This window comes from Cherax quadricarinatus, chromosome 2, assembly GCF_038502225.1.
Source record: "Cherax quadricarinatus isolate ZL_2023a chromosome 2, ASM3850222v1, whole genome shotgun sequence".
NCBI classification, from domain to species: Eukaryota; Metazoa; Arthropoda; class Malacostraca; order Decapoda; family Parastacidae; genus Cherax; species Cherax quadricarinatus.
Window position 1 is genome coordinate 77978545 of NC_091293.1, and position 24914 is coordinate 78003458.

Consider the following 24914-nt stretch of genomic DNA (forward strand, 5'->3'; position numbering starts at 1 on the left):
CACTTACATTCTGCTCTTCTTCACTCCTAAAAGATGGTATACCTCCCTGACCAGTGCATGAAATTACTGCCTCTGTTTCTTCCTTAACATTTAAAAGTTCCTCAAAATATTCTCGCCATCTACCCAATACCTCCATCTCCCCATCTACTAACTCCCCTACTCTGTTTTTAACTGACAAATCCATATTTTCCCTAGGCTTTCTTAACTTGTTTAACTCGCTCCAAAATTTTTTCTTATTTTCATTAAAATTTCTTGACAGTGCCTCTCCCACTCTATCATCTGCTCTCCTTTTGCACTCTCTCACCACTCTCTTTACCTTTCTTTTACTCTCCATATACTCTGCTCTTCTTATAACACTTCTGCTTTGTAAAAACCTCTCATAAGCTACCTTTTTCTCTTTTATCACACCCTTTACTTCATCATTCCACCAATCACTCCTCTTTCCTCCTGCCCCCACCCTCCTATAACCACAAACTTCTGCCCCACATTCTAATACTGCATTTTTAAAACTATTCCAACCCTCTTCAACCCCCCCACTACTCATCTTTGCACTAGCCCACCTTTCTGCCAATAGTCGCTTATATCTCACCCGAACTTCCTCCTCCCTTAGTTTATACACTTTCACCTCCCTCTTACTTGTTGTTGCCACCTTCCTCTTTTCCCATCTACCTCTTACTCTAACTGTAGCTACAACTAAATAATGATCCGATATATCAGTTGCCCCTCTATAAACATGTACATCCTGGAGCCTACCCATCAACCTTTTATCCACCAATACATAATCTAATAAACTACTTTCATTACGTGCTACATCATACCTTGTATATTTATTTATCCTCTTTTTCATAAAATATGTATTACTTATTACCAAATTTCTTTCTACACATAGCTCAATTAAAGGCTCCCCATTTACATTTACCCCTGGCACCCCAAATTTACCTACTACTCCCTCCATAACATTTTTACCCACTTTAGCATTAAAATCCCCAACCACCATTACTCTCACACTTGATTCAAAACTCCCCACGCATTCACTCAACATTTCCCAAAATCTCTCTCTCTCCTCTACACTTCTCTCTTCTCCAGGTGCATACACGCTTATTATAACCCACTTTTCACATCCAATCTTTATTTTGCTCCACATAATCCTTGAATTAATACATTTATAGTCCCTCTTTTCCTGCCATAGCTTATCCTTCAACATTATTGCTACTCCTTCTTTAGCTCTAACTCTATTTGAAACCCCTGACCTAATCCCATTTATTCCTCTCCACTGAAACTCTCCCACCCCCTTCAGCTTTGTTTCACTTAAAGCCAGGACATCCAGCTTTTTCTCATTCATAACATCCACAATCATCTCTTTCTTATCATCTGCACAACATCCACGCACATTCAGACTTCCCACTTTGACAATTTTCTTCTTCTTATTCTTTTTAGTAATCTTTACAGGAAAAGGGGTTACTAGCCCATTGTTCCCGGCATTTTAGTTGACTTTTACAACACGCATGGCTTACGGAGGAAAGATTCTTATTCCACTTCCCCATGGATATAAAAGGAAAATTAATAAGACCAAGAACTATTAAGATAAAATCAAAGAAAACTCAGATGAGTGTGTATAAATAAATGTGTACATGTATGTGTAGTGTGACCTAAGTGTAAGTAGAAGTAGCAAGACATGCCTGTAATCTTGCATATTTATGAGACAGACAAAAGACATCAGCAATCCTACCATCATGTAAAACAATCACAGGCTTCGTTTTACACTCACTTGGTAGGACGGTAGTACCTCCCTGGGTGGTTGCTGTCTACCAACCTACTACCTTCAAATATATATATATATATATATATATATATATATATATATATATATATATATATATATATATATATATATATATATATATATGCAATAAGATCACAGTAAACAGGTGATTTCAGAATATGCAAAACAACCACTGTGAAAGAATAGAGAAATTCCAAGCACTTTTGTGACTACTCACATTATCAAGGAACTATAGTTCCTTGATAATGTGAGTAGTCACGAAAGCGCTTGGAATTTCTCTATTCCTTCACAGTGGTTGTTTTGCATATATATATATATATATATATATATATATATATATATATATATATATATATATATATATATATATATATATATATATAATATAGGGAGGTACCACCTCTAGAACTGTCCTGGGGACCCTCATCCTCAGAGAAAAGAATAAACTTGCTTCAGGGAAAACTCAAGATTCTCCCTGAAGCTGTTTGAGAATTTTCTCCTACCACCCCCTATATTATATATATATATTTTATTTAAAGACAAAATACATTGACAAAACATTCACAAAAATATGATACAAAGCAAAACAACACAGGCAACTCAGAGCTACATCTCGAATACTTCGTCCAGCTCCCCTGCGGTGGGCCGCGTGCCCAGAATGCTGCAGGCATTTCCTCTCTGGATCGCAACACTGAGTCTCTGAAAGAGGATGCTGGTCGCCCTGTAGTCCTTGGTTTCTATGATGAGCTTTTCACCCAGCTCTTTGAGGAACTTTAGAGCACACTTGCCCCATGCTCCAAGGGTCTCCGACCCTATTGGAATGAAGTTATAGCATGGGGGAAGGTCTTCATATTTTCGGATCTTCTGGGTCTCCCTGTGGCTGGCAGCTCCACCCCCTTCCACTACAGAGTATGGCAAGTAGGTGTCTGCCAATGTGGCAGCACAGGTGTAGTCCCAGGCAATCTGCTTTCCATCCTTCCAGGGTAGCATAGTGGCTCCATCAGGACGCTTTTGACTTCCATCAGACCTCTGTACTTGGGGTTCCCATTGAGCTGGGCAACGGGCTGTGGCGAGGCTTCTCTTTATTATGTCATTGATCTCCTCATGTCTGGCATACTTCCCTTCTGCTGTGTGGCACACGAGACCATGGAGTCCGAATTGATCAGCTGTCGCCCTGCCGCAAATACACCTATGTTCGGTGAGGATGGGGGCGGCTAGGCGAAGAGCAACACCAATCCGAATGGCCTGTGGGTCGAGACGGGTGCCCAGGGAGGAATTGGGAACAGCTAACAGGAAATCTCCTGAGTGTGGTGCCTTCACTGCCAGGAGACAAGCTTTGTTCTTTCCTGAAGCATTGGAGAGCATTGTGTTGGCGATTTTTTCCATGATCGGTTTGTCCCAGTGGGACTGTTTGTGCTGTTTGGGAGGAGCTGGTCTACTGGAGGAGTCTGTAAGGGCGTCCCACCGAATTGCTGCTTCAGTAAACCTGGGGTCTTGAGCTCCTACCAAGTCTCTCAAGCGTTCGGGCACTATCTTCTTGACTAATGCACTGGAAGCCAAACACGAAGACAGAAAAGCAGGTAAAGCAACATGCGTTGCTTTACGCACCCCTATACCTCCCAGTCGCACTGGGAGGGTTGCCTGATCCCATTGCTCATCCTCTAGTGACAGGTTCAGTGCCTTCTTAAAAGTTGATCTCAGGTGTGCGTCATATTCATCGAGTGTTGGGTTGTTAAAAGAGGGTGCACACCTCAAGAAGTAAGCGAGTCTTGGCATAGTAAGACACCTTGTGAGGAGATACAGAGCATCATGGGCATCAAGATCGCTTATTCTCTCCTCCATTCTCATAAGGTCATTCAATTTGTCCCTGAGGACAGTATCGATGGCCTGGTGATCCAGCGGTGCCCCTAAGAGGGTACTGTTGGACGGAGTTGTAGTTGAGATTTCCGGGAGGATTCTTCGCACAGCATTGATTATTTCCTGGTTCGCTGTGATGATTTCACACTTAGAGGGATTGAGGATGAGTCCCAAGCCTTCTCCCTGTGTTTTCACCAGTTGTAGGTCCCCCACGAGGGACTCTTCAGTACCTGCCAGAGTGCCGTCATCCAGGTACCAGATATTGAGCTCACTGCGTAGGCTGGAAGTTAGTTCTCTTACTGCCAAGCAGAAGAGAAGTGGAGCAAGTGGGTCACCCTGCTGAACACCCTCTGATGATTGAATTTCATGTTCTCCAAACAAAAGAATTGAGGGTTTGCTGTAGCCGGCTGAAATGAAGGGAAAGAGACTGGGGAACCGAACCCGAACAGCTGGCAAAACAGCATCTCTTCTCACCATATTAAAGGCATTTCTAAAATCAAGTTTGACTATGGCCTTGTCTTCTGGTAGGTCCCTGATGTAGGCCCTTGCTGCATGAGCTGCAGCTTCACTGCCTTGAGAGACCCCAAAGCCCAATTGGTGTGGCTGGAGTAAAGTGGCAGCTTCTAGGCGAATGTTTCTCACTGCTGCTTTGGCAACGAGACGGCGAAGAGTGTTTCCAACTGCAATGGGTCTGATTCCCCCATCCCTCTTCTTCAAAGCACATAGTGAGGCTCCAAAAAAGAAAGGTTTAATTTCTTCTGGGATTCGCCCAGCCAGGCAATTGTTGACGAAAGTTGTTAACTCGGTGAGAAGAATTGATGCAGATTCACCGAGTACTGGATTTACCATCTCTTTGAGGTGCTGAGGTCGAATTCCAGTGTAACCTCCTGCAGATCCTGCTGGAAATGACACGATCGCCTTATAGACTTCCGATTCTGGCAAAATTAATTGTTCAGTGATAGGGTCTTCCTCAGGGTTGTCGTTGATGGCTGTGGTGTCCTTGGTTGGATGCTTGTCTCTTAGTGCTTGGGCCGTGGTCTCATCCTTGGGGGCTACAGTGTCGTCACTTGTAATTATTCTTATTGCTCCCATATACATATATATATATATATATATATATATATATATATATATATATATATATATATATATATATATATATATATATATATATATATATATATATATATATATATATGTATTTTCATATTTTTTTTTATTATCACACTGGCTGATTCCCACCAAGGCACGGTGGCCCGAGAAAGAAAAACTTTCACCATCATTCACTCCATCACTGTCTTGCCAGAAGGGTGCTTTACACTACAGTTTTTAAACTGCAACATTAACAACCCTCCTTCAGAGTGCAGGCACTGTACTTCCCATCTCCAGGACTCAAGTCCGGCCTGCCGGTTTCCCTGAACCCCTTCATAAATGTTGCTTTGCTCACACTCCAACAGCACGTCAAGTATTATAAACCATTTGTCTCCATTCACTCCTATCAAACACGCTCACGCATGCCTGCTGGAAGTCCAAGCCCCTCGCACACAAAACCTCCTTTACCCCCTCCCTCCAACCTTTCCTAGGCCGACCCCTACCCCACCTTCCTTCCACTACAGACTGATACACTCTTGAAGTCACTCTGTTTCGATCCATTCTCTCTACATGTCCGAACCACCTCAACAACCCTTCCTCAGCCCTCTGGACAACAGTTTTGGTAATCCCACCCCTCCCCCTAACTTCCAAACTACGAATTCTCTGCATTATATTCACACCACACATTGCCCTCAGACTTGACATCTCCACTGCCTCCAGCCTTCTCCTCGCTGCAACATTCATCACCCATGCTTCACACCCATATAAGAGCGTTGGTAAAACTATACTTTCCTACATTCCCCTCTTTGCCTCCAAGGACAAAGTTCTTTGTCTCCACAGACTCCTAAGTGCACCACTCACCCTTTTCCCCTCATCATTTCTATGATTCACCTTATCTTTCATAGACCCATCCGCTGACACGTCCACTCCCAAATATCTGAATACATTCACCTCCTCCATACTCTCTCCCTCCAATCTGATATCCAATCTTTCATCACCTAATCTTTTTGTTATCCTCATAACCTTACTCTTTCCTGTATTCACTTTTAATTTTCTTTTTTTGCACACCCAACCAAATTCATCCACCAATCTCTGCAACTTCTCTTCAGAATCTCCCAAGAGCACAGTGTCATCAGCAAAGAGCAACTGTGACAACTCCCACTTTATGTGTGATTCTTTATCTTTTAACTCCACGCCTCTTGCCAAGACCCTCGCATTTACTTCTCTTACAACCCCATCTATAAATATATTAAACAACCACGGTGACATCACACATCCTTGTCTAAGGCCTACTTTTACTGGGAAATAATTTCCCTCCTTCCTACATACTCTAACTTGAGCCTCACTATCCTCGTAAAAACTCTTCATTGCTTTCAGTAACCTACCTCCTACACCATACACCTGCAACATCTGCCACATTACCCCCCTATCCACCCTGTCATACGCCTTTTCCAAATCCATAAATGCCATAAAGACCTCTTTAGCCTTATCTAAATACTGTTCACTTATATGTTTCACTGTAAACACCTGGTCCACACACCCCCTACCTTTCCTAAAGCCTCCTTGTTCATCTGCTATCCTATTCTCCGTCTTACTCTTAATTCTTTCAGTAATAACTCTACCATACACTTTACCAGGTATGCTCAACAGACTTATCCCCCTATAATTTTTGCACTCTCTTTTATCCCATTTGCCTTTATACAAAGGAACTATGCATGCTCTCTGCCAATCCCTAGGTACCTTACCCTCTTCCATACATTTATTAAATAATTGCACCAACCACTCCAAAACTATATCCCCACCTGCTTTTAACATTTCTATCTTTATCCCATCAATCCCGGCTGCCTTACCCCCTTTCATTTTACCTACTCCCTCACGAACTTCCCCCACACTCACAACTAGCTATTCCTCACTCCTACAAGATGTTATTCCTCCTTGCCCTATACACGAAATCACAGCTTCCCTATCTTCATCAACATTTAACAATTCCTCAAAATATTCCCTCCATCTTCCCAAATACCTCTAAGTCTCCATTTAATAACTCTCCTCTTCTATTTTTAACTGACAAATCCATTTGTTCTCTAGGGTTTCTTAACTTGTTTATCTCACTCCAAAACTTTTTCTTATTTTCAACAAAATTTGTTGATAACATCTCACCCACTCTCTCATTTGCTCTCTCTTTACATTGCTTCACCACTCTCTTTTTCTCCATATACTCTTCCCTCCTTGCATCACTTCTACTTTGTAAAAACTTCTCATATGCTAACTTTTTCTCCCTTACTACTCTCTTTACATCATCATTCCACCAATCACTCCTCTTCCCTCCCGCGCCCACTTTCCTGTAACCACAAACTTTTGCTGAACACTCTAACACTACATTTATATATATATATATATATATATATATATATATATATATATATATATATATATATATATATATATATATATATATATATATATATATATATATGTATATATATATATATATATATATATATATATATATAATATATATGTATATATATATATATATATATATATATATATATATATATATATATATATATATATATATATATATGTATGTATATATACACATATATATATATGTATATATATATATATATATATATATATATATATATATATATATATATATATATATATATATATATATATATATATATATATATATATATATATATATATACATAGTAGGTTGGTAGACAGCAACCACCCAGGTAGGTACTACCCTCCTGCCAAATGAGTGTAAAACGAAAGCCTGTAATTGTTTTACATGATGGTAGGATTGCTGGTGTCTTTTGTCTATCTCATAAATATGCAAGATTACAGGTATGTCTTGCTACTTCTACTTACACTTAGGTCACACTACACATACATGTACACATTTATTTATACACACTCATCTGAGTTTTCTTTGATTTTATCTTAATAGTTCTTGGTCTTATTACTTTTCCTTTTATATCCATGGGGAAGTGGAATAAGAATCTTTCCTCCGTAAGCCATGCGTGTTGTAAAAGTCAACTAAAATGCCGGGAACAATGGGCTAGTAACCCCTTTTCCGGTAAAGATTGCTAAAAAGAATAATAAGAAGAAAATTATCAAAGTGGGAAGTCTGAATGTGCGTGGATGTTGTGTGAATGATAAGAAAGAGATGATTGTGGATGTTATGAATGAGAAGAAGCTGGATGTCCTGGCTTTAAGTGAAACAAAGCTGAAGGGGGTGGGAGAGTTTCAATGGAGAGGAATAAATGGGATTAGGTCAGAGGTTTCAAATAGAGTTAGAGATAAGAAGGAGTAGCAATAATTCAATTCAATTCAATTCAAAGTTTATTCTCTATAAAGATTACAATGCTGAATTTACAGAATTTGGTTGTTGTGTGGTTTACATGTAGTTAAATAATGATTACAGAGTGTACCACTAGAACGCCTAGCATGGCTAGGCATTTCGGGCAGACTTAGTTTAATTCTTTATTTTAAAATATTACAAATTATGAGGTAAGTTGGTATTATGGCTAAGTGACTAAATACTAGTTTGTGAGTTTAGCAATGTGAATGCTTTTGTTTTGGCACAGTACATAGTTTCAGTATTGGAGTATCATAGGATTCATTATTTTAAGATTGAGATTAATATTTCTGTTTATGGTCAAATGGGTGAGTGAGTGTAAGTGTGAACCACCAGGTGGTATTCGTGTAGTTAGTTGATGGGGTGTATCAGGGAGATAAGATGTTTTCTAATGGTAGTTTTGAAGGTGATGAATGTGTCTGCAGTTCTAGAGTTCTCAGGTAGGGTGTTCCAGATTTTAGAGCCTTTGACATACATTGAATTTTTGTAAAGGTTTAGTCGGACACGGGGAATGTCGTAGAGATGTTTGTGTCTGGTGTTATGCCTGTGGGTTCTGTCACAACTATCAAGAAAGCGTTTTAGGTCAAGGTTGATATTGAAGTTTAAGGTCCTGTAGATGCACACTGCACAGTAGAAAGTGTGGATGTACTGAACAGGGAGTAAGTTTAGATCTATGAAGAGTGGGGGGGGTGCGTTGACAGGGATGGGATTTAGTGATTATTCTTACTGCAGCTTTTTGTTGGGTTATTATTAGCTTTAGGTGTGTTGCTGCAGTTGATCCCCAAGCACAAATAGCATAGGTGAGGTATGGATAAATAAGTGAGTGGTATAGTGTGAGAAGGGCATTTTGCGGCACGTAGTATTGTATCTTGGAGAGGATCCCAACTGTTTTGGATACTTTTTTGGTTATGTGTTGGATATGGGTGCTGAAATTCAGGTTGTTGTCTAGGTATAGGCCTAGGAATTTGCCCTCATTATTTCTGGTAATTAGAGTGTTGTCAGTCTTAATGTTAATTTGTGCATCTCCTGCTCTGCTACCAAACATAATATAGTAGGTTTTGTCAGTGTTAAGCGTAAGTTTATTGGCTGTCTTCCAAGTCGATATTTTGATCAGCTCCTCATTAACAATGGTGTTGAGGGTGGCAAGATTAGGGTAAGAGATGACATAAGTCGTGTCGTCAGCAAAGAGAATGGGTTTCAGGTGTTGGGATACGTTTGGAAGATCATTGATGTATATGAGGAAGAGCAGGGGACCAAGGACACTTCCTTGCGGAACTCCAGTATCAAGTGGCCGTGTTGTTGATGCTGTGTCTTTAATGGTAACATACTGATACCTATTAGTAAGGTAAGATTTGAAATAAGCAAGCGCATGGCCTCTTATACCGTAATGATCAAGTTTGTGGAGTAGGATGTCGTGGTCTACTGTGTCAAAAGCTTTTCTTAGGTCAATAAAAATTCCTAGTGGATATTCCTTATTTTCCAATGCTGTGTAAAGCAGATCTATCATTTTTATGATTGCATCATTAGTGCTTTTATTTTTCCTAAATCCAAATTGGCAGGGGTTGAGTATGTTTTGTGCTGTTATAAATGAATATAGTCTCCTGTGCACGAGTTTCTCAAAGATTTTGGATAGCAATGGTAAGTTTGATATTGGCCTATAGTTGTTTAAGTCTGTAGGGTCACCACCTTTATGTATTGGTGTAACCCTTGCCATCTTGAGTAGTTTCGGGAAGGTGCTAGTTTCTAGTGACTTGTTAAAAAGTAATGAAATAGCATGCGAAAGGATATGGGCCGCTCGCTTGTACAGTAATGGTGGGACATTAGACAGATTCCCTGAGTTGTTTTTAAGTGACTTTATAATCTCGGTGACTTCCGAGGGCTCAGTTGGTGCAAGATAGAAGGAATTTGGGAAATTCCCATCTAGGTAGTCCCCGGCATGGGCATTGGTATGTGGGATTTTATTGGCGAGATTAGATCCTATGGTTGAGAAGAAGTCGTTTATCTTGTTAGCTGTGTCAGTGGGATGTAGTGGTGTTGAAGGATAAGCTATGGCAAGAAAAGAGGGACTATAAATGTATTAATTCAAGGATTATGTGGAGTAAAATAAAGATTGGATGTGAAAAGTGGGTTATTGTAAGCGTGTATGCACCTGGAGAAGAGAGAAGTGTAGAGGAGAGAGAGAGATTTTGGGAAATGTTGAGTGAATGCGTGGGGAGTTTTGAATCAAGTGTGAGAGTAATGGTGGTTGGGGATTTCAATGCTAAAGTGAGTAAAAATGTTGTGGAGGGAGTAGTAGGTAAATTTGGGGTGCCAGGGATAAAAGTAAATGGGGAGCCTTTAATTGAGCTATGTGTAGAAAGAGATTTGGTAATAAGTAATACATATTTTATGAAAAAGAGGATAAATAAATATACAAGGTACGATGTAGCACGTAATGAAAGTAGTTTGTTAGATTATGTATTGGTGGATAAAAGGTTGATGGGTAGGCTCCAGGAAGTACATATTTATAGAGGGGCAACTGATATATCGGATCATTATTTAGTTGTAGCTACAGTTAGTGTAAGAGGTAGATGGGAAAAGAGGAAGGTGGCAACAACAAGTAAGAGGAAGGTGAAAGTGTATAAACTAAGGGAGGAGGAACTTCGAGTGAGATATAAGCGACTATTGGCAGAAAGGTGGGCTAGTGCAAAGATTAGTGGGGCGGGGGGTTGAAGAGGGTTGGAATAGTTTTAAAAATGCAGTATTAGAATGTGGGGCAGAAGTTTGTGGTTATAGGTGGGTGGGGGCAGGAGGAAAGAGGAATGATTGATGGAATGAAGTAAAGGGTGTGATAAAAGAGAAAAAGGTAGCTTATGAGAGGTTTTTACAAAGCAAGTGTTATAAGAAGAGCAGCGTATATGGAGAGTAAAAGAAAGGTAAAGAGATTGGTGAGTGTGTGCAAAAGGAGAGCAGATGATAGAGTGGGAGAGGCACTGTCAAGAAATTTTAATGAAAATAAGAAAAATTTTGGAGTTAAACAAGTTGAGAAAGCCTAGGGAAAATATGGATTTGTCAGTTAAAAACAGAGTAGGGGAGTTAGTAGATGGGGAGAGGGAGGTATTGGGTAGATGGCGAGAATATTTTGAGGAACTTTTAAATGTTGAGGAAGAAAGGGAGGCGGTAATTTCATGCACTGGTCAGGGAGGTATACCATCTTTTAGGAGTGAAGAAGAGCAGAATGTAAGTGTGGGGGAGGAACGTGAGGCATTACGTAGAATGAAAGTGGGTAAAGCAGCTGGAACTGATGGGATCATGACAGAAATGTTAAAAGCAGGGGGGGATATAGTGTTGGAGTGGTTGGTACTTTTGTTTAATAAATGTATGAAAGAGGGGAAGGTACCTAGGGATTGGCGGAGAGCATGTATAGTCCCTTTATATAAAGGGAAGGGGGACAAAAGAGATTGTAAAAATTATAGAGAAATAAGTTTACTGAGTATACCAGGAAAAGTGTACGGTAGGGTTATAATTGAAAGAATTAGAGGTAAGACAGAATGTAGGATTGCAGATGAGCAAGGAGGTTTCAGAGTGGGTAGGGGATGTGTAGATCAAGTGTTTACATTGAAGCATATATGTGAACAGTATTTAGATAAAAGTAGGGAAGTTTTTATTGCATTTATGGATTTAGAAAAGGCATATGATAGAGTGGATAGACGGGCAATGTGGCAGATGTTGCAAGTATATGGAATAGGTGGTAAGTTACTAAATGCTGTAAAGAGTTTTTATGAGGATAGTGAGGCTCAGGTTAGGGTGTGTAGAAGAGAGGAAGAATACTTCCCGGTAAAAGTAGGTCTTAGACAGGGATGTGTAATGTCACCGTGGTTGTTTAATATATTTATAGATGGGGTTGTAAAAGAAGTAAATGCTAGGGTGTTCGGGAGAGGGGTGGGATTAAATTATGGGGAATCAAATTCAAAATGGGAATTGACACAGTTACTTTTTGCTGATGATACTGTGCTTATGGGAGATTCTAAAGAAAAATTGCAAAGGTTAGTGGATGAGTTTGAGAATGTGTGTAAAGGTAGAAAGTTGAAAGTGAACATAGAAAAGAGTAAGGTGATGAGGGTATCAGATGATTTAGATAAAGAAAAATTGGATATCAAATTGGGGAGGAGGAGTATGGAAGAAGTGAATGTTTTCAGATACTTGGGAGTTGACGTGTCGGCGGATGGATTTATGAAGGATGAGGTTAATCATAGAATTGATGAGGGAAAAAAGGTGAGTGGTGCGTTGAGGTATATGTGGAGTCAAAAAACGTTATCTATGGAGGCAAAGAAGGGAATGTATGAAAGTATAGTAATACCAACACTCTTATATGGATGTGAAGCTTGGGTGGTAAATGCAGCAGCGAGGAGACGGTTGGAGGCAGTGGAGATGTCCTGTCTAAGGGCAATGTGTGGTGTAAATATTATGGAGTGTGGAAATTAGGAAAAGGTGTGGAGTTAATAAAAGTATTAGTCAGAGGGCAGAAGAGGGGTTGTTGAGGTGGTTTGGTCATTTAGAGAGAATGGATCAAAGTAGAATGACATGAAAAGCATATAAATCTATAGGGAAAGAAAGGCGTGGTAGGGGTCGTCCTCGAAAGGGTTGGAGAGAGGGGATAAAGGAGGTTTTATGGGTGAGGGGCTTGGACTTCCAGCAAGCGTGCGTGAGCGTGTTAGATAGGAGTGAATGGAGACGAATGGTACTTGGGACCTGACGATCTGTTGGAGTGTGAGCAGGGTAATATTTAGTGAAGGGATTCAGGGAAACCGGTTATTTTCATATAGTCGGACTTGAGTCCTGGAAATGGGAAGTACAATGCCTGCACTTTAAAGGAGGGGTTTGGGATATTGGCAGTTTGGAGGGATATGTTGTGTATCTTTATACGTATATGCTTCTAAACTGTTATATTCTGAGCACCTCTGCAAAAACAGTGATAATGTGTGAGTGTGGTGAAAGTGTTGAATGATGATGAATGTATTTTCTTTTTGGGGATTTTCTTTCTTTTTTGGGTCACCCTGCCTCGGTGGGAGACGGCCGACTTGTTGAATATATATATATATATATATATATATATATATATATATATATATATATATATATATATATATATATATATATATATATATATATATATATATATGTATATATATATATATATATATATATATATATATATATATATATATATATATATATATATATATATATATATATATATATATATATATATATATGTATATATATATAAATGTAATGATTGTAGAATCATTATTGATTGTTAACCTCAGACATTATTAATGATTCATTAGAGTTCTTAACATTTTATAGTTGGTATTTCTTCTCCCATTTACACACATATTAAAGCCCCACTTAACAAAAGCGTCTGTGTGATATAAGTGGTGGTGATGCCATGATACACAAGCACCGACACATCTATTACCAACCAACAAGAGACAAGATGTTAGAGGTGTATAAACTAGTCAACCTGCTAATATTCTCTGCTGAATTTAGGTGTTATTGAATTCATCACAACTATTGTAAGCTGAAAGTATTAAGTTTTTTTTTTTCAGCGTTGTTGACCATAATATAAAAGTCCTGACAGCGGCTGGATGTAGACGATTTGACACGAAAATTGTAAGATTGGAAAAACGAACATAGAGTTTATGACTAGAAACCTTGAAAAAAAAAATCTCTTCATTGGATATGAGAGAGTTAACGTCAGATCGGTGTTCGTAGTTAAGAGGCGGCTGAAGGGGACAGGAAAAACACCTGTAAAGAACTCTGGCTTATCATCACTCACCTCATGGGAACTATCATTCACGTACAGCAAAGAACATCCATCTCCTCACCTTGTGATCTTGGTAGTCCTCGTACTCGTGCGAGATCATTACGTTGAGCTCATGACGTGCCTGGTGCCGGTGCCTGACGGAGGAGTAGAGCAGCAGGAGAGGTTCACTGTCCGTGCGAGGCGCTGTCGCTACGTCCATGTCTCCACCTCCACCCACCGTCGAGAACACTGACTCGATGTAGATCTGAGGACGTACACATCCAGCTGTTAAGGGGCACGTAAGTAACTTACGTGCCCTTTAACATACTGATAACACTCCTATTTTCCTATAATACAGACAACTATTAGTTTGACATGTTAACGGTATACAGTTCATCAGGTTATTGAATAAGACTTGTGTCCCACAAAAACCGTGGTATCTTTATTGAAAAAAAGTCTGCAGTAAAGTTACCCAAGTATTGTGCAAGTGTCTCGTTCATTAATTGTTTGTTAAGTTTAAAGTAACTGATATCAACTTGAGGCCTTTCCTAAAACTTTGTACAGGAGAGAAATAATGTAAGTGTGACTGACAACTCTTGGCCCAGGAGGTCTCTGAGTTTGTGTGCTTAAGATAAGATAACATTTCTTTCGGATTTTTAACCCCGGAGGGTTAGCCACCCAGGATAACCTAAGAAAGTCAGTGCGTCAGTGAGGACTGTTTAACTTATTTCCATTGGGGTCCTTAATCTTGTCCCCCAGGATGCGACCCACACCAGTCGACTAACACCCAGGTACCTATTTGCTGCTAGGTGAACAGGACAACAGGTGTAAGGAAACGTGTCGAAATGTTTCCACCCGCCGGGAATCGAACCCGGGCCCTCCGTGTGTGAAGCGGGAGCTTTAGCCACCAGGCCACCGGGCCTGGTACACCTGGTTGACCAGGTGCTCTGGTTTAAGAGAGGGAGTGTGTGGCTGACTAGGTGCTCTGGCTGAAGAAAAGAAGTGTGTGGTTGACTAGGTGCTCTGGTTGAAGAAAAGAAGTGTGTGGTTGACTAGGTGCTCTGGCTGAAGAAAAGAAGTGTGTGGTTGACTTGGTGCTCTGGTTGAAGAAAAGAAGTGTGTGGTTGACTAGGTGCTCTGGCTGAAGAAAAGAAGTGTGTGGTTGACTAGGTGCTCTGGCTGAAGAAAAGAAGTGTGTGGTTGACTAGGTGCTCTGGCTGAAGAAAAGAAGTGTGTGGTTGACTTGGTGCTCTGGCTGAAGAAAAGAAGTGTGTGGTTGACTAGGTGCTCTGGCTGAAGAAAAGAAGTGTGTGGTTGACTTGGTGCTCTGGCTGAAGAAAAGAAGTGTGTGGTTGACTAGGTGCTCTGGCTGAAGAAAAGAAGTGTGTGGTTGACTAGGTGCTCTGGCTGAAGAAAAGAAGTGTGTGGTTGACTAGGTGCTCTGGCTGAAGAAAAGAAGTGTGTGGTTGACTAGGTGCTCTGGCTGAAGAAAAGAAGTGTGTGGTTGACTAGGTGGGCTGAAGAAAAGAAGTGTGTGGTTGACTCTCTGGCTGAAGAAAAGAAGTGTGTGGTTGACTAGGTGCTCTGGCTGAAGAAAAGAAGTGTGTGGTTGACTTGGTGCTCTGGCTGAAGAAAAGAAGTGTGTGGTTGACTAGGTGCTCTGGCTGAAGAAAAGAAGTGTGTGGTTGACTTGGTGCTCTGGTTGAAAAAAAGAAGTGTGTGGTTGACTAGGTGCTCTGGCTGAAGAAAAGAAGTGTGTGGTTGACTAGGTGCTCTGGCTGAAGAAAAGAAGTGTGTGGTTGACTTGGTGCTCTGGCTGAAGAAAAGAAGTGTGTGGTTGACTTGGTGCTCTGGCTGAAGAAAAGAAGTGTGTGGTTGACTTGGTGCTCTGGCTGAAGAAAAGAAGTGTGTGGTTGACTTGGTGCTCTGGCTGAAGAAAAGAAGTGTGTGGTTGACTAGGTGCTCTGGCTGAAGAAAAGAAGTGTGTGGTTGACTTGGTGCTCTGGCTGAAGAAAAGAAGTGTGTGGTTGACTAGGTGCTCTGGCTGAAGAAAAGAAGTGTGTGGTTGACTAGGTGCTGTAGTTTAAGAGAGGGAGTGTACTTGTGGCAAGTTAGTGGCTGTCTGGATACACAAGTGAGAGGTTGTTCTCGGAGCTATCTTCTACTGATCTCTACTTAGTTATTATGTTACTATATTAATGTATTCAGTGAATTTTGATTTTAGCCACATTTATTCCTAACCTTTGGAGAGTAATAAGTAAAACTAAAATGAGGATTGCAGAAGAACAAGAAGGATTTAGGACGGGTTGAGGATGTGTACACCAATTGTTTACGTTGAAGCATACAAGTGAATAAGTCATAGATATGGGCAAGGTAATGTATGTCGCATTTATGGATTTAGAATATGCATGGGATAGTGTGGATGAGGATACGCTGTGGAATGTTGCAGATGTACGGATTAAGTGGTACGTTGCTTAGTAAGTAAGTAAGTAAGTAAGTAAATTTATTCAGGTATACACAATACAGTTACATAGAATTATCATACATAGCAGCATATGTGTAGAGAACCTAGGATAACCCAAAAAAGTCAGACAGAGTGACTTATTTCCATTGAATTTTTATGCTGATAGCTAGACTCTGGATAAGGAATGTAGGACCGAGAAGCATTATCTTACACCAGATCTTAGATAATGATGTGTGACGCCACCAGTGTTGTTTAGCTTAAGTAAGCATAGAAATGAATACAAGTGTGAGGGGAAGAGGTGGGGGATTAAAAGATAATGAATCTGATAAAAAGTGAGAGTTTTCAGTTGCTTTTTGGCAATGACAGTTCTGATGGGAGATCTGAAGAGAAGTTGCAAAGGCTGGTCGAGGAATATGGGAAGGTAAACTCATGAAGAAATTTAAAAGTGAACATACAAAAAACAAAAAGAGACAAAAGTAAACAAGAAACCTCGGCAGTGGAAGATTATATATTATACTGGACTAAGGATGAAGTGAGTCCATGCTGATATTTGGGAGAATATACCATAGTATGGTTATACCAACAACTTTTATATTTAAGTGACGTTACAGAGAAGAGAACGTTACAGAAAATGGAGAATTTGTGTCTGAGAGAGGTATATGGGATGAATATTATGCAGAGAATCTGGAGCATAAAAATTAGACAACCAGTGTGGGTTACCAGGGACATATTTCAGAGAGATGAGGAGGCTGTTGATGTGGTTTGAGGAATTAGAGAGGATGGAACAGAATACAATAACGAAGAGGGTGAATAAAACTTGGGTGGAAAAAAGTGTGTAAGCAATTTTAGAGCGGAGTGAACGTCAACAAAGTAACATTTGAGAAGTGATTCAGGAAACCGGGCAGTCAAAATTGAATCCCCAAGGTGTAAAGTACAGTGCCTGCACTCTACAGGAGAGGTGGGAATGTTGCAGTATAGAGGGTTACAAGATCTGTGATGTCTGCGTACCTGACAAGACAGGTGATCATGATGAATGAATTTCCTCATTTTGGGCCACCTTTCCTCGGTGGGAGAGGTCCAGTGTGTTAAAATACACAAAAATATCATTAGAATATACGTTTTTTAGTCAATTCCACTTGTTTGACAAAGGATTTATTCGTGTTTATAGTATCCTAGACGTTAGTGTCACAGATAAATGGTGGGAGTAATAACAGTCTTGACTAGATAAGCATTAAGCCTAACACTGTGTTTTTATATAGAAGAATGTGAGTGTTACCTGCAGTAACTGCTGGGAGGTGTTACCTGCAGTAACTGCTGGGAGGTGTTACCTGCAGTAACTGGTGGGAGGTGTTACCTGCAGTAACTGCTGGGAGGTGTTACCTGCAGTAACTGGTGGGAGGTGTTACCTGCAGTAACTGGTGGGAGGTGTTACCTGCAGTAACTGCTGGGAGGTGTTACCTGCAGTAACTGCTGGGAGGTGTTACCAGCAGTAACTGCTGGGAGGTGTTACCTGCAGTAACTGCTGGGAGGTGTTACCTGCAGTAACTGCTGGGAGGTGTTACCTGCAGTAACTGCTGGGAGGTGTTACCTGCAGTAACTGCTGGGAGGTGTTACCTGCAGTAACTGCTGGGAGGTGTTACCTGCAGTAACTGCTGGGAGGTGTTACCTGCAGTAACTGCTGGGAGGTGTTACCTGCAGTAACTGCTGGGAGGTGTTACCTGCAGTAACTGCTGGGAGGTGTTACCTGCAGTAACTGGTGGGAGGTGTTACCTGCAGTAACTGCTGGGAGGTGTTACCTGCAGTAACTGCTGGGAAGTGTTACCTGCAGTAACTGTTGGGAGGTGTTACCTGCAGTAACTGCTGGGAGGTGTTACCTGCAGTAACTGCTGGGAGGTGTTACCTGCAGTAACTGTGAGTGTTACCTGGTAATTGCTGTGAGTGTACCTGCAGTAACTGCTGGGAGGTGCGTGTTACCTGCAGTAACTGCTGGGAGGTGTGTTACCTGCAGTAACTGTTGGGAGGTGTTACCTGCAGTAACTGCTGGGAGGTGTTACCTGCAGTAACTGCTGGGAGGTGTTACCTGCAGTAACTGCTGGGAGGTGTTACCTGCAGTAACTGCTGGGAGGTGTTACCTGCAGTAACTGCTGGGAGGTGTTACCTGCAGTAACTGATGGGAGGTGTTACCTGCAGTAACTGCTGGGAGGTGTTACCTGCAGTAACTGGTGGGAGGTGAGTGTTACCTGCAGTAACTGGTGGGAGGTGAGTGTTACCTGCAGTAACTGGTGGGAGGTGAGTGTTACCTGCAGTAACCGCTGGGAGGTGAGTGTTACCTGCAGTAACTGCTGGGAGGTGAGTGTTACCTGCAGTAACTGCTGGGAGGTGAGTGTTACTTGCAGTAACTGCCGGGATGTGTTACCTGCAGTAACTGCTGGGAGGTGAGTGGTACCTGCAGTAACTGCTGGGAAGTGAGTGTTAAATGCAGTAACTGCTGGGAGGTGAGTGTTACCTGCAGTAATTGCTGGGAGGTGAGTGTTACCTGCAGTAATTGCTGGGAGGTGAGTGTTACCTGCAGTAACTGCTGGGAGGTGAGTGTTACCTACAGTAACTGCTGGGAGGCGAGTGTTTCCTGCAGTAACTGCTGGGAGTTGATTGTTACCTGCAGTAACTGCTGGGAGGTAAGTGTTACCTGCAGTAACTGCTGGGAGGCGAGTGTTACCTGCAGTAACTGCTGGGAGGTTAGTGTTACCTGCAGTAACTGCTGGGAGGTGAGTGTTACCTGCAGTAACTGCTGGGAGGTGAGTGTTACCTGCAGTAACTGCTGGGAGGTGAGTGTTACCTGCAGTAACTGCTGGGAGGTGAGTGTTACCTGCAGTAACTGCTGGGAGGTGAGTGTTACCTGCAGTAACTGCTGGGAGGTGAGTGTTACCTGCAGTAACTGCTGGAAGGTGAGTGTTACCTGCAGTAACTGCTGGGAGGTGAGTGTTACCTGCAGTAACTGCTGGGAGGTGAGTGTTACCTGCAGTAACTGCTGGAAGGTGAGTGTTACCTGCAGTAACTGCTGGGAGGTGAGTGTTACCTGCAGTAACTGCTGGGAGGTTAGTGTTACCTGCAGTAACTGCTGGGAGGTGAGTGTTACCTGCAGTAACTGCTGGGAGGTGAGTGTTACCTGCAGTAACTGCTGGGAGGTGAGTGTTACCTGCAGTAACTGCTGGGAGGTGAGTGTTACCTGCAGTAACTGCTGGAAGGTGAGTGTTACCTGCAGTAACTGCTGGGAGGTGAGTGTTACCTGCAGTAACTGCTGGGAGGTGAGTGTTACCTGCAGTAACTGCTGGAAGGTGAGTGTTACCTGCAGTAACTGCTGGGAGGTGAGTGTTACCTGCAGTAACTGCTGGGAGGTGAGTGTTACCTGCAATAACTGCTGGAAGGTGAGTGTTACCTGCAGTAACTGCTGGGAGGTGAGTGTTACCTGCAGTAACTGCTGGGAGGTGAGTGTTACCTGCAGTAACTGCTGGGAGGTGAGTGTTACCTGCAGTAACTGCTGGGAGGTGAGTGTTACCTGCAATAACTGCTGGAAGGTGAGTGTTACCTGCAGTAACTGCTGGGAGGTGAGTGTTACCTGCAGTAACTGCTGGGAGGTGAGTGCTACCTGCAATAACTGCTGGGAGGTGAGTGTTACCTGCAATAACTGCTGGGAGGTGAGTGTTACCTGCAGTAACTGCTGGGAGGTGAGTGTTACCTGCAATAACTGCTGGGAGGTGAGTGTTACCTGCAGTAACTGCTGGGAGGTGAGTGTTACCTGCAGTAACTGCTGGGAGGTGAGTGTTACCTGCAGTAACTGCTGGGAGGTGAGTGTTACCTGCAGTAACTGCTGGGAGGTAGGGTGCGCCAGCCAATACTTGACAGCTGAGGTAACATCGAAAGTTTCCCAGACGTTGTGCTGTTCGTAGATGTCTCTCTCACACACCGTCACTTGTACTCCTCCGCTGCTTCTACTGTTGCTGCTGCTGCTGCTGCTACCACCGCCGCTGCTGCTGCTGCTGCTGCTCTCAGTGTCGCTCACTACTAGGCCTTGAGGTGTTATGTCGTCGAGGGTAATACCTCGCTCTGTTTCGATCACCAGACGAACACGGCGCTCTACACCTGTCACACACTATTTATTAACAAGTGTAAAACTCCTCAAAGAATGGCGCTGGCACTTCCGTGACAAGCAATTCCATAAAGTTACTAGCAAAAAATTTGGGATTTTTAACATCAATATGGTTACTTTACGCCTGTATTCTGTGAGAACGCTGCTTCATTCATAAGTGCCCAACCCCTGACCACTGAGTTATACCAAGTCTATCACCTGCTCTAGTCCACTAATAATAATAAGTAAATAGATGTATCCCTGTCACTAGGTGATTCAAGAAAGGTATCCCAGGATTGCATGACCATAGCCTCCTGAACCTCAATGCATGTGAAAAGAAGTATAATGCAGCAGTTTCTCATGCAGTTAAATATTAGCAGTAAACATATGAAGGAATGACAACAGGTATTTACAAGATATCACATGGCCAGTAATATCCTTAGTTTCTTCAATAAAAATGGCAAATTAAGACATGTGCAGACCAAAACTAATTCGAACTACTCGTTAAGAAACACCAGGTTTGTAACTAGTCTGACGAGGCATTCTCTTGTTAGCTCACGAAGACCATTATCCTAAAATACGTGCGCACATTAAGTTTAAAGACATTTAGAATATACATTACCAGTCAGCGCTGATGGATGACGCCAATCAGATAAGGAACTCAGAATTGATTGCATGAAAATAAATATGGTTTCATAAGTAATAAGTATATCAAACCATACCACGGGCGGGGTTAGAACCCGCGATCAGAGTCTCAAAACTCCAGACCATCGAGTTAGCCACTGGACCAGCTAGTTTCAATGAGATTCGTCCAACTAGGTATATTTCTTCACCATAGAAAGGTTAGCATAGGCACCACTGTGTCCACAAATGCAAGTTTTTACAGACAAATCTCCAGCTAGCGTGGCCGTGACGAACTCTAGCTCAAGTTCCTTCAAAGCGTCAACATGACTCACAAAATCGTAATGATAACATTGCAAACAAGCCATACCACGGGTGGGGTTTAAACTTGCATTTGTGGACACACACACACACACACACACACACACACACACACACACACACACACACACACACACACACACACACACACACACACACATAAATGTGTGTGTCCGTATTGCAGTGGCTCTGCGTCTTGCTGCCCCAATTCACACAGAATATACGTGTATTTGCAGCGAAGCGCAAGCAGACCAATACGGTCTACATGGTCTTAACTGTTCCAAAACCAAGTTCTGGCATGCAAGGCACAATGAAGTCAACTACATCATAAAGAGAACCCTTGCTACAACTGGATGCCCAGCCGAGAGGGAGCCCCGATCGCTAGCAGCCAACAATACCCACAACCCAGCAAACCGCCCCGACGGGATCACCATCTATCCTTGGAAGAATGGCAAGCTCTTAGCATGGGACTATACCTGTGTGTCCACACTGGCTGACACCTATATCCATCACAGTGTGGGGCGACAGGGAGGAGCTGCTGACCACAGGGAGGAGTACAAGATCAGCAAGTACAGGGACATAAGCCAACAGTATCAATTTGTCCCAGTGAGATCAGAGACCTTGAGATCATGGGGAAAAATGCCACACGTTTCCCACACGTTGCCTTTTGAAAATCAAATGGATAATTAAAATCTCTCACATGAATAAATAAAGCATTAGTATCTTGTCCAGTTCTAATGCTATATTTATGTTGTTTTAACCTTAATTCGAGACTTTTACCAGTTTGACCATAATAAACTTTATCACATATTTAACAAGGAATCTTATAGACACATCCGTCAGCAAGGAAATGGTTTATATCTACATTCTTAAGCATAAGACATAAAATACCATCAACATATCTATACAACTTAGCTCTATTAGGAAGGATTGTGTTAAGCAATCTTGATTAAAAAAAATCATGTATAAGTTACTAAGAACAGGTGAGGGAGGATTTCCCATCGCCATACCAAACTTCTGAATGTAAAACTTGTCATTAAACACAAACTTTGCTTCAACAATACAAAGTTTTTATGAGTTTAATGATAGTAAGAACTGGAAATGGAAATCGTAATTAACAAGTTCTTCAAATAGGATACTTAAAAAATCACCATCTGGAACTTTTATAAACAACGAAGTAACATTAAAACTAACCATAGTGAAATCATTAACGCTAGAAATTTTTCCAACACTTGGGCTCAAAATATCTACTAGCCACTTAGATCATTTATAGGAAACTGAATCTATGGAGCTAATAATTGGTCTGACTGGATCACCTGGTTTGAGCATTTATTTATTTATTATTTATTTATTAATAAAAAATGCACAAACTGGTAATCCTGTTAGACCAATCATTAGTTCCATAGGCTCAGTTTCCCATAAATTATCTAAATGGCTAGTAGATATTTTGAGCCCAATTGTTTGAAAAAAATCTAACTTTAATGTTAAAAACAACATTGATTTAGTGGATAAATTAAGCACATTGACTGACTTAAATAATTTCACCATGGTTAGTTTTGACGTTACTTCCTTGCTTACAAACGTTCCTGTTGATAATCTATTAGTTTCTTATCTGAAGAGTTTGTTAATTACGATTTACCATTGCCAGTTCCTTCTGTCATTAAATTTATTAAATTTGGTATTATTGATGCAAAATTTGTGTTTAATGACGAGTTTTACACTCAGAGGTTTGGTATGGCGATGGGAAATCCTCTCTCACCTGTTCTTAGTAATTTATACATGGATTTTTTTCTGCTTTGTATTGGACTGATGAAGCCACTGTGTGGCGAAACGTTTCTTCAATAAAAATACCCTCAGTGTTACACGTCACTCCCTGACGTGACCTCTTGTCCATTGACGCTATTCAGTGCTGGTATCAGATAGTGTGTCGTCCGAGTACCCTGTACATAGAAAATCTATGCTCATCACTTCTCACTGATGTCCCCTCATCTGAGTTGCCTATCCTATGACTCACACACGTAGAACTGTTCTCTGGCAACTATCGCCTACCATTACCGCTGAAGGCATCTTCGCCTGAGTTGTTCTTACGATTCAGTCTCTCGCCGGCACCATTTAAGTCGTACTCGCTAGAGTCAACCCCTCCGCGACTGTCTTGCGACACAGTCCCAGTCATGAGCTCTCCTGAAGAGTCATAGAGTCTGCAGTCCTGTTCAGTACACTAGTTCTCACGACGCTTCCCTCACTGGTACCCCCAGGCTCAGTGAATCCTGCTACGTAGCTCAGCCGCAGCGATGTCTCCTGACGTGTTGCACGGTTTGTGAGCCAGTCTCAGGATGGCGTATCTCCTGCAAGAGTTCCTGTGTGCAGTGACGCCCTGCCATGGCGATGGCTGTTTTGCCATCGCCATTTTTTTAATCACACTCCTCCTCTTTTTTTCTTCCCTCCCTATTAGGAAGTTTTTTTTTTGTTGTTGTTGTTTGTTTGATGTATACATATATTTTGCATTTCATGCTAGAGCCCTGTTCCTACAAGAGAGTTTTAGTCAGTCACTTATCATGGTCAGGATGACTATGGGTAGTATGCCCAAACGATATAACTTGGATTTATATTTCATGCTTGTTGGCAAAGTCTAACTTGAGTTCACTCCACAACAGCTTCTAGCTAACTATAGCGCCAGACAAGGTAACAGCAAGTCCTGCCTCTCGCACTCTCCCCCGTCAGGTCATGGGCCTGGCAAGGCAGAGCATAGAACATACTGCCTCTACCATTACCCAGTAAACCCAAAGCTCGTTTCTTACCAGAGAAATCACAATGATATATCTAGTGACAATCGTGTCCAGAATTAATACCGTTATAAACTAGTCCAGTCACGTTTTAGAGGCACAGGGAACTGCGGTTAAGGAATACGGGGATATCTTTCTTGGACTGCGCTGTGACCGAAATATATCTACCTACTGTTGAAGTTACAAACGAAAATCTTGCATAATATTATTATATTGTAGAGGAACACTACCTTACAACGGGACTTCTCAAACTTAAACTTGTTCAATACTTAAGAGTTCATTTAAACTCGACACAACTAAAAACGCTATAAAATCATGAGTTTTCAGTATTTCTGTTTAAAATGATCTACTCGACTCAAAGAATAACATTTGATTTTGTGTTCTTTAAAAAAGTTTAAAATGGTAAAATAATGAATAAAAATGGCAAAGTGACACATTATAAAGCCAAATTCGGCAAAGTAGATTACATAGTCATTAATTTATTGACTGTTTATTGACTGTTTGAAATTTACATAGATCAGTTTGAGAGTCCATCAACACTGTAAGTTTGAAGCCTATCAGAAAACATATTCTCCATTCTCTCGTAGCTCGAGCGCTAACGCACTCAGCTCACACACTGAGGTCCGGAGTTTGAGTCCTCGGTACGGCTGGAAAACATTAGGGACGTGTTTCCATAAGACACCTGCTGTCCATGTTCACCCATCAGTAA

General features: G+C 41.5%; 1 protein-coding gene across 2 annotated transcripts in view; it reads right to left on the minus strand.

The window, feature by feature from the left end:
• The window catches only part of LOC128684357 (bone morphogenetic protein 10-like), a 488158-nt gene that overhangs the window by 42330 nt on the left and 420914 nt on the right, over window positions 1–24914 (minus strand). For both annotated transcript variants that reach the window (XR_011392489.1, XM_070089116.1), the window contains exons 3-4: window positions 20211–20494; window positions 13973–14155 (exon numbers count right to left, since the gene is read on the minus strand). Coding sequence is in view for 1 of the 2 variants with exons in the window: in XM_070089116.1 (XP_069945217.1) it covers window positions 13973–14155; window positions 20211–20494 (467 nt within the window). In the remaining variant the exon portion in view is untranslated. The remainder of the gene's footprint in view (window positions 1–13972; window positions 14156–20210; window positions 20495–24914) is intronic.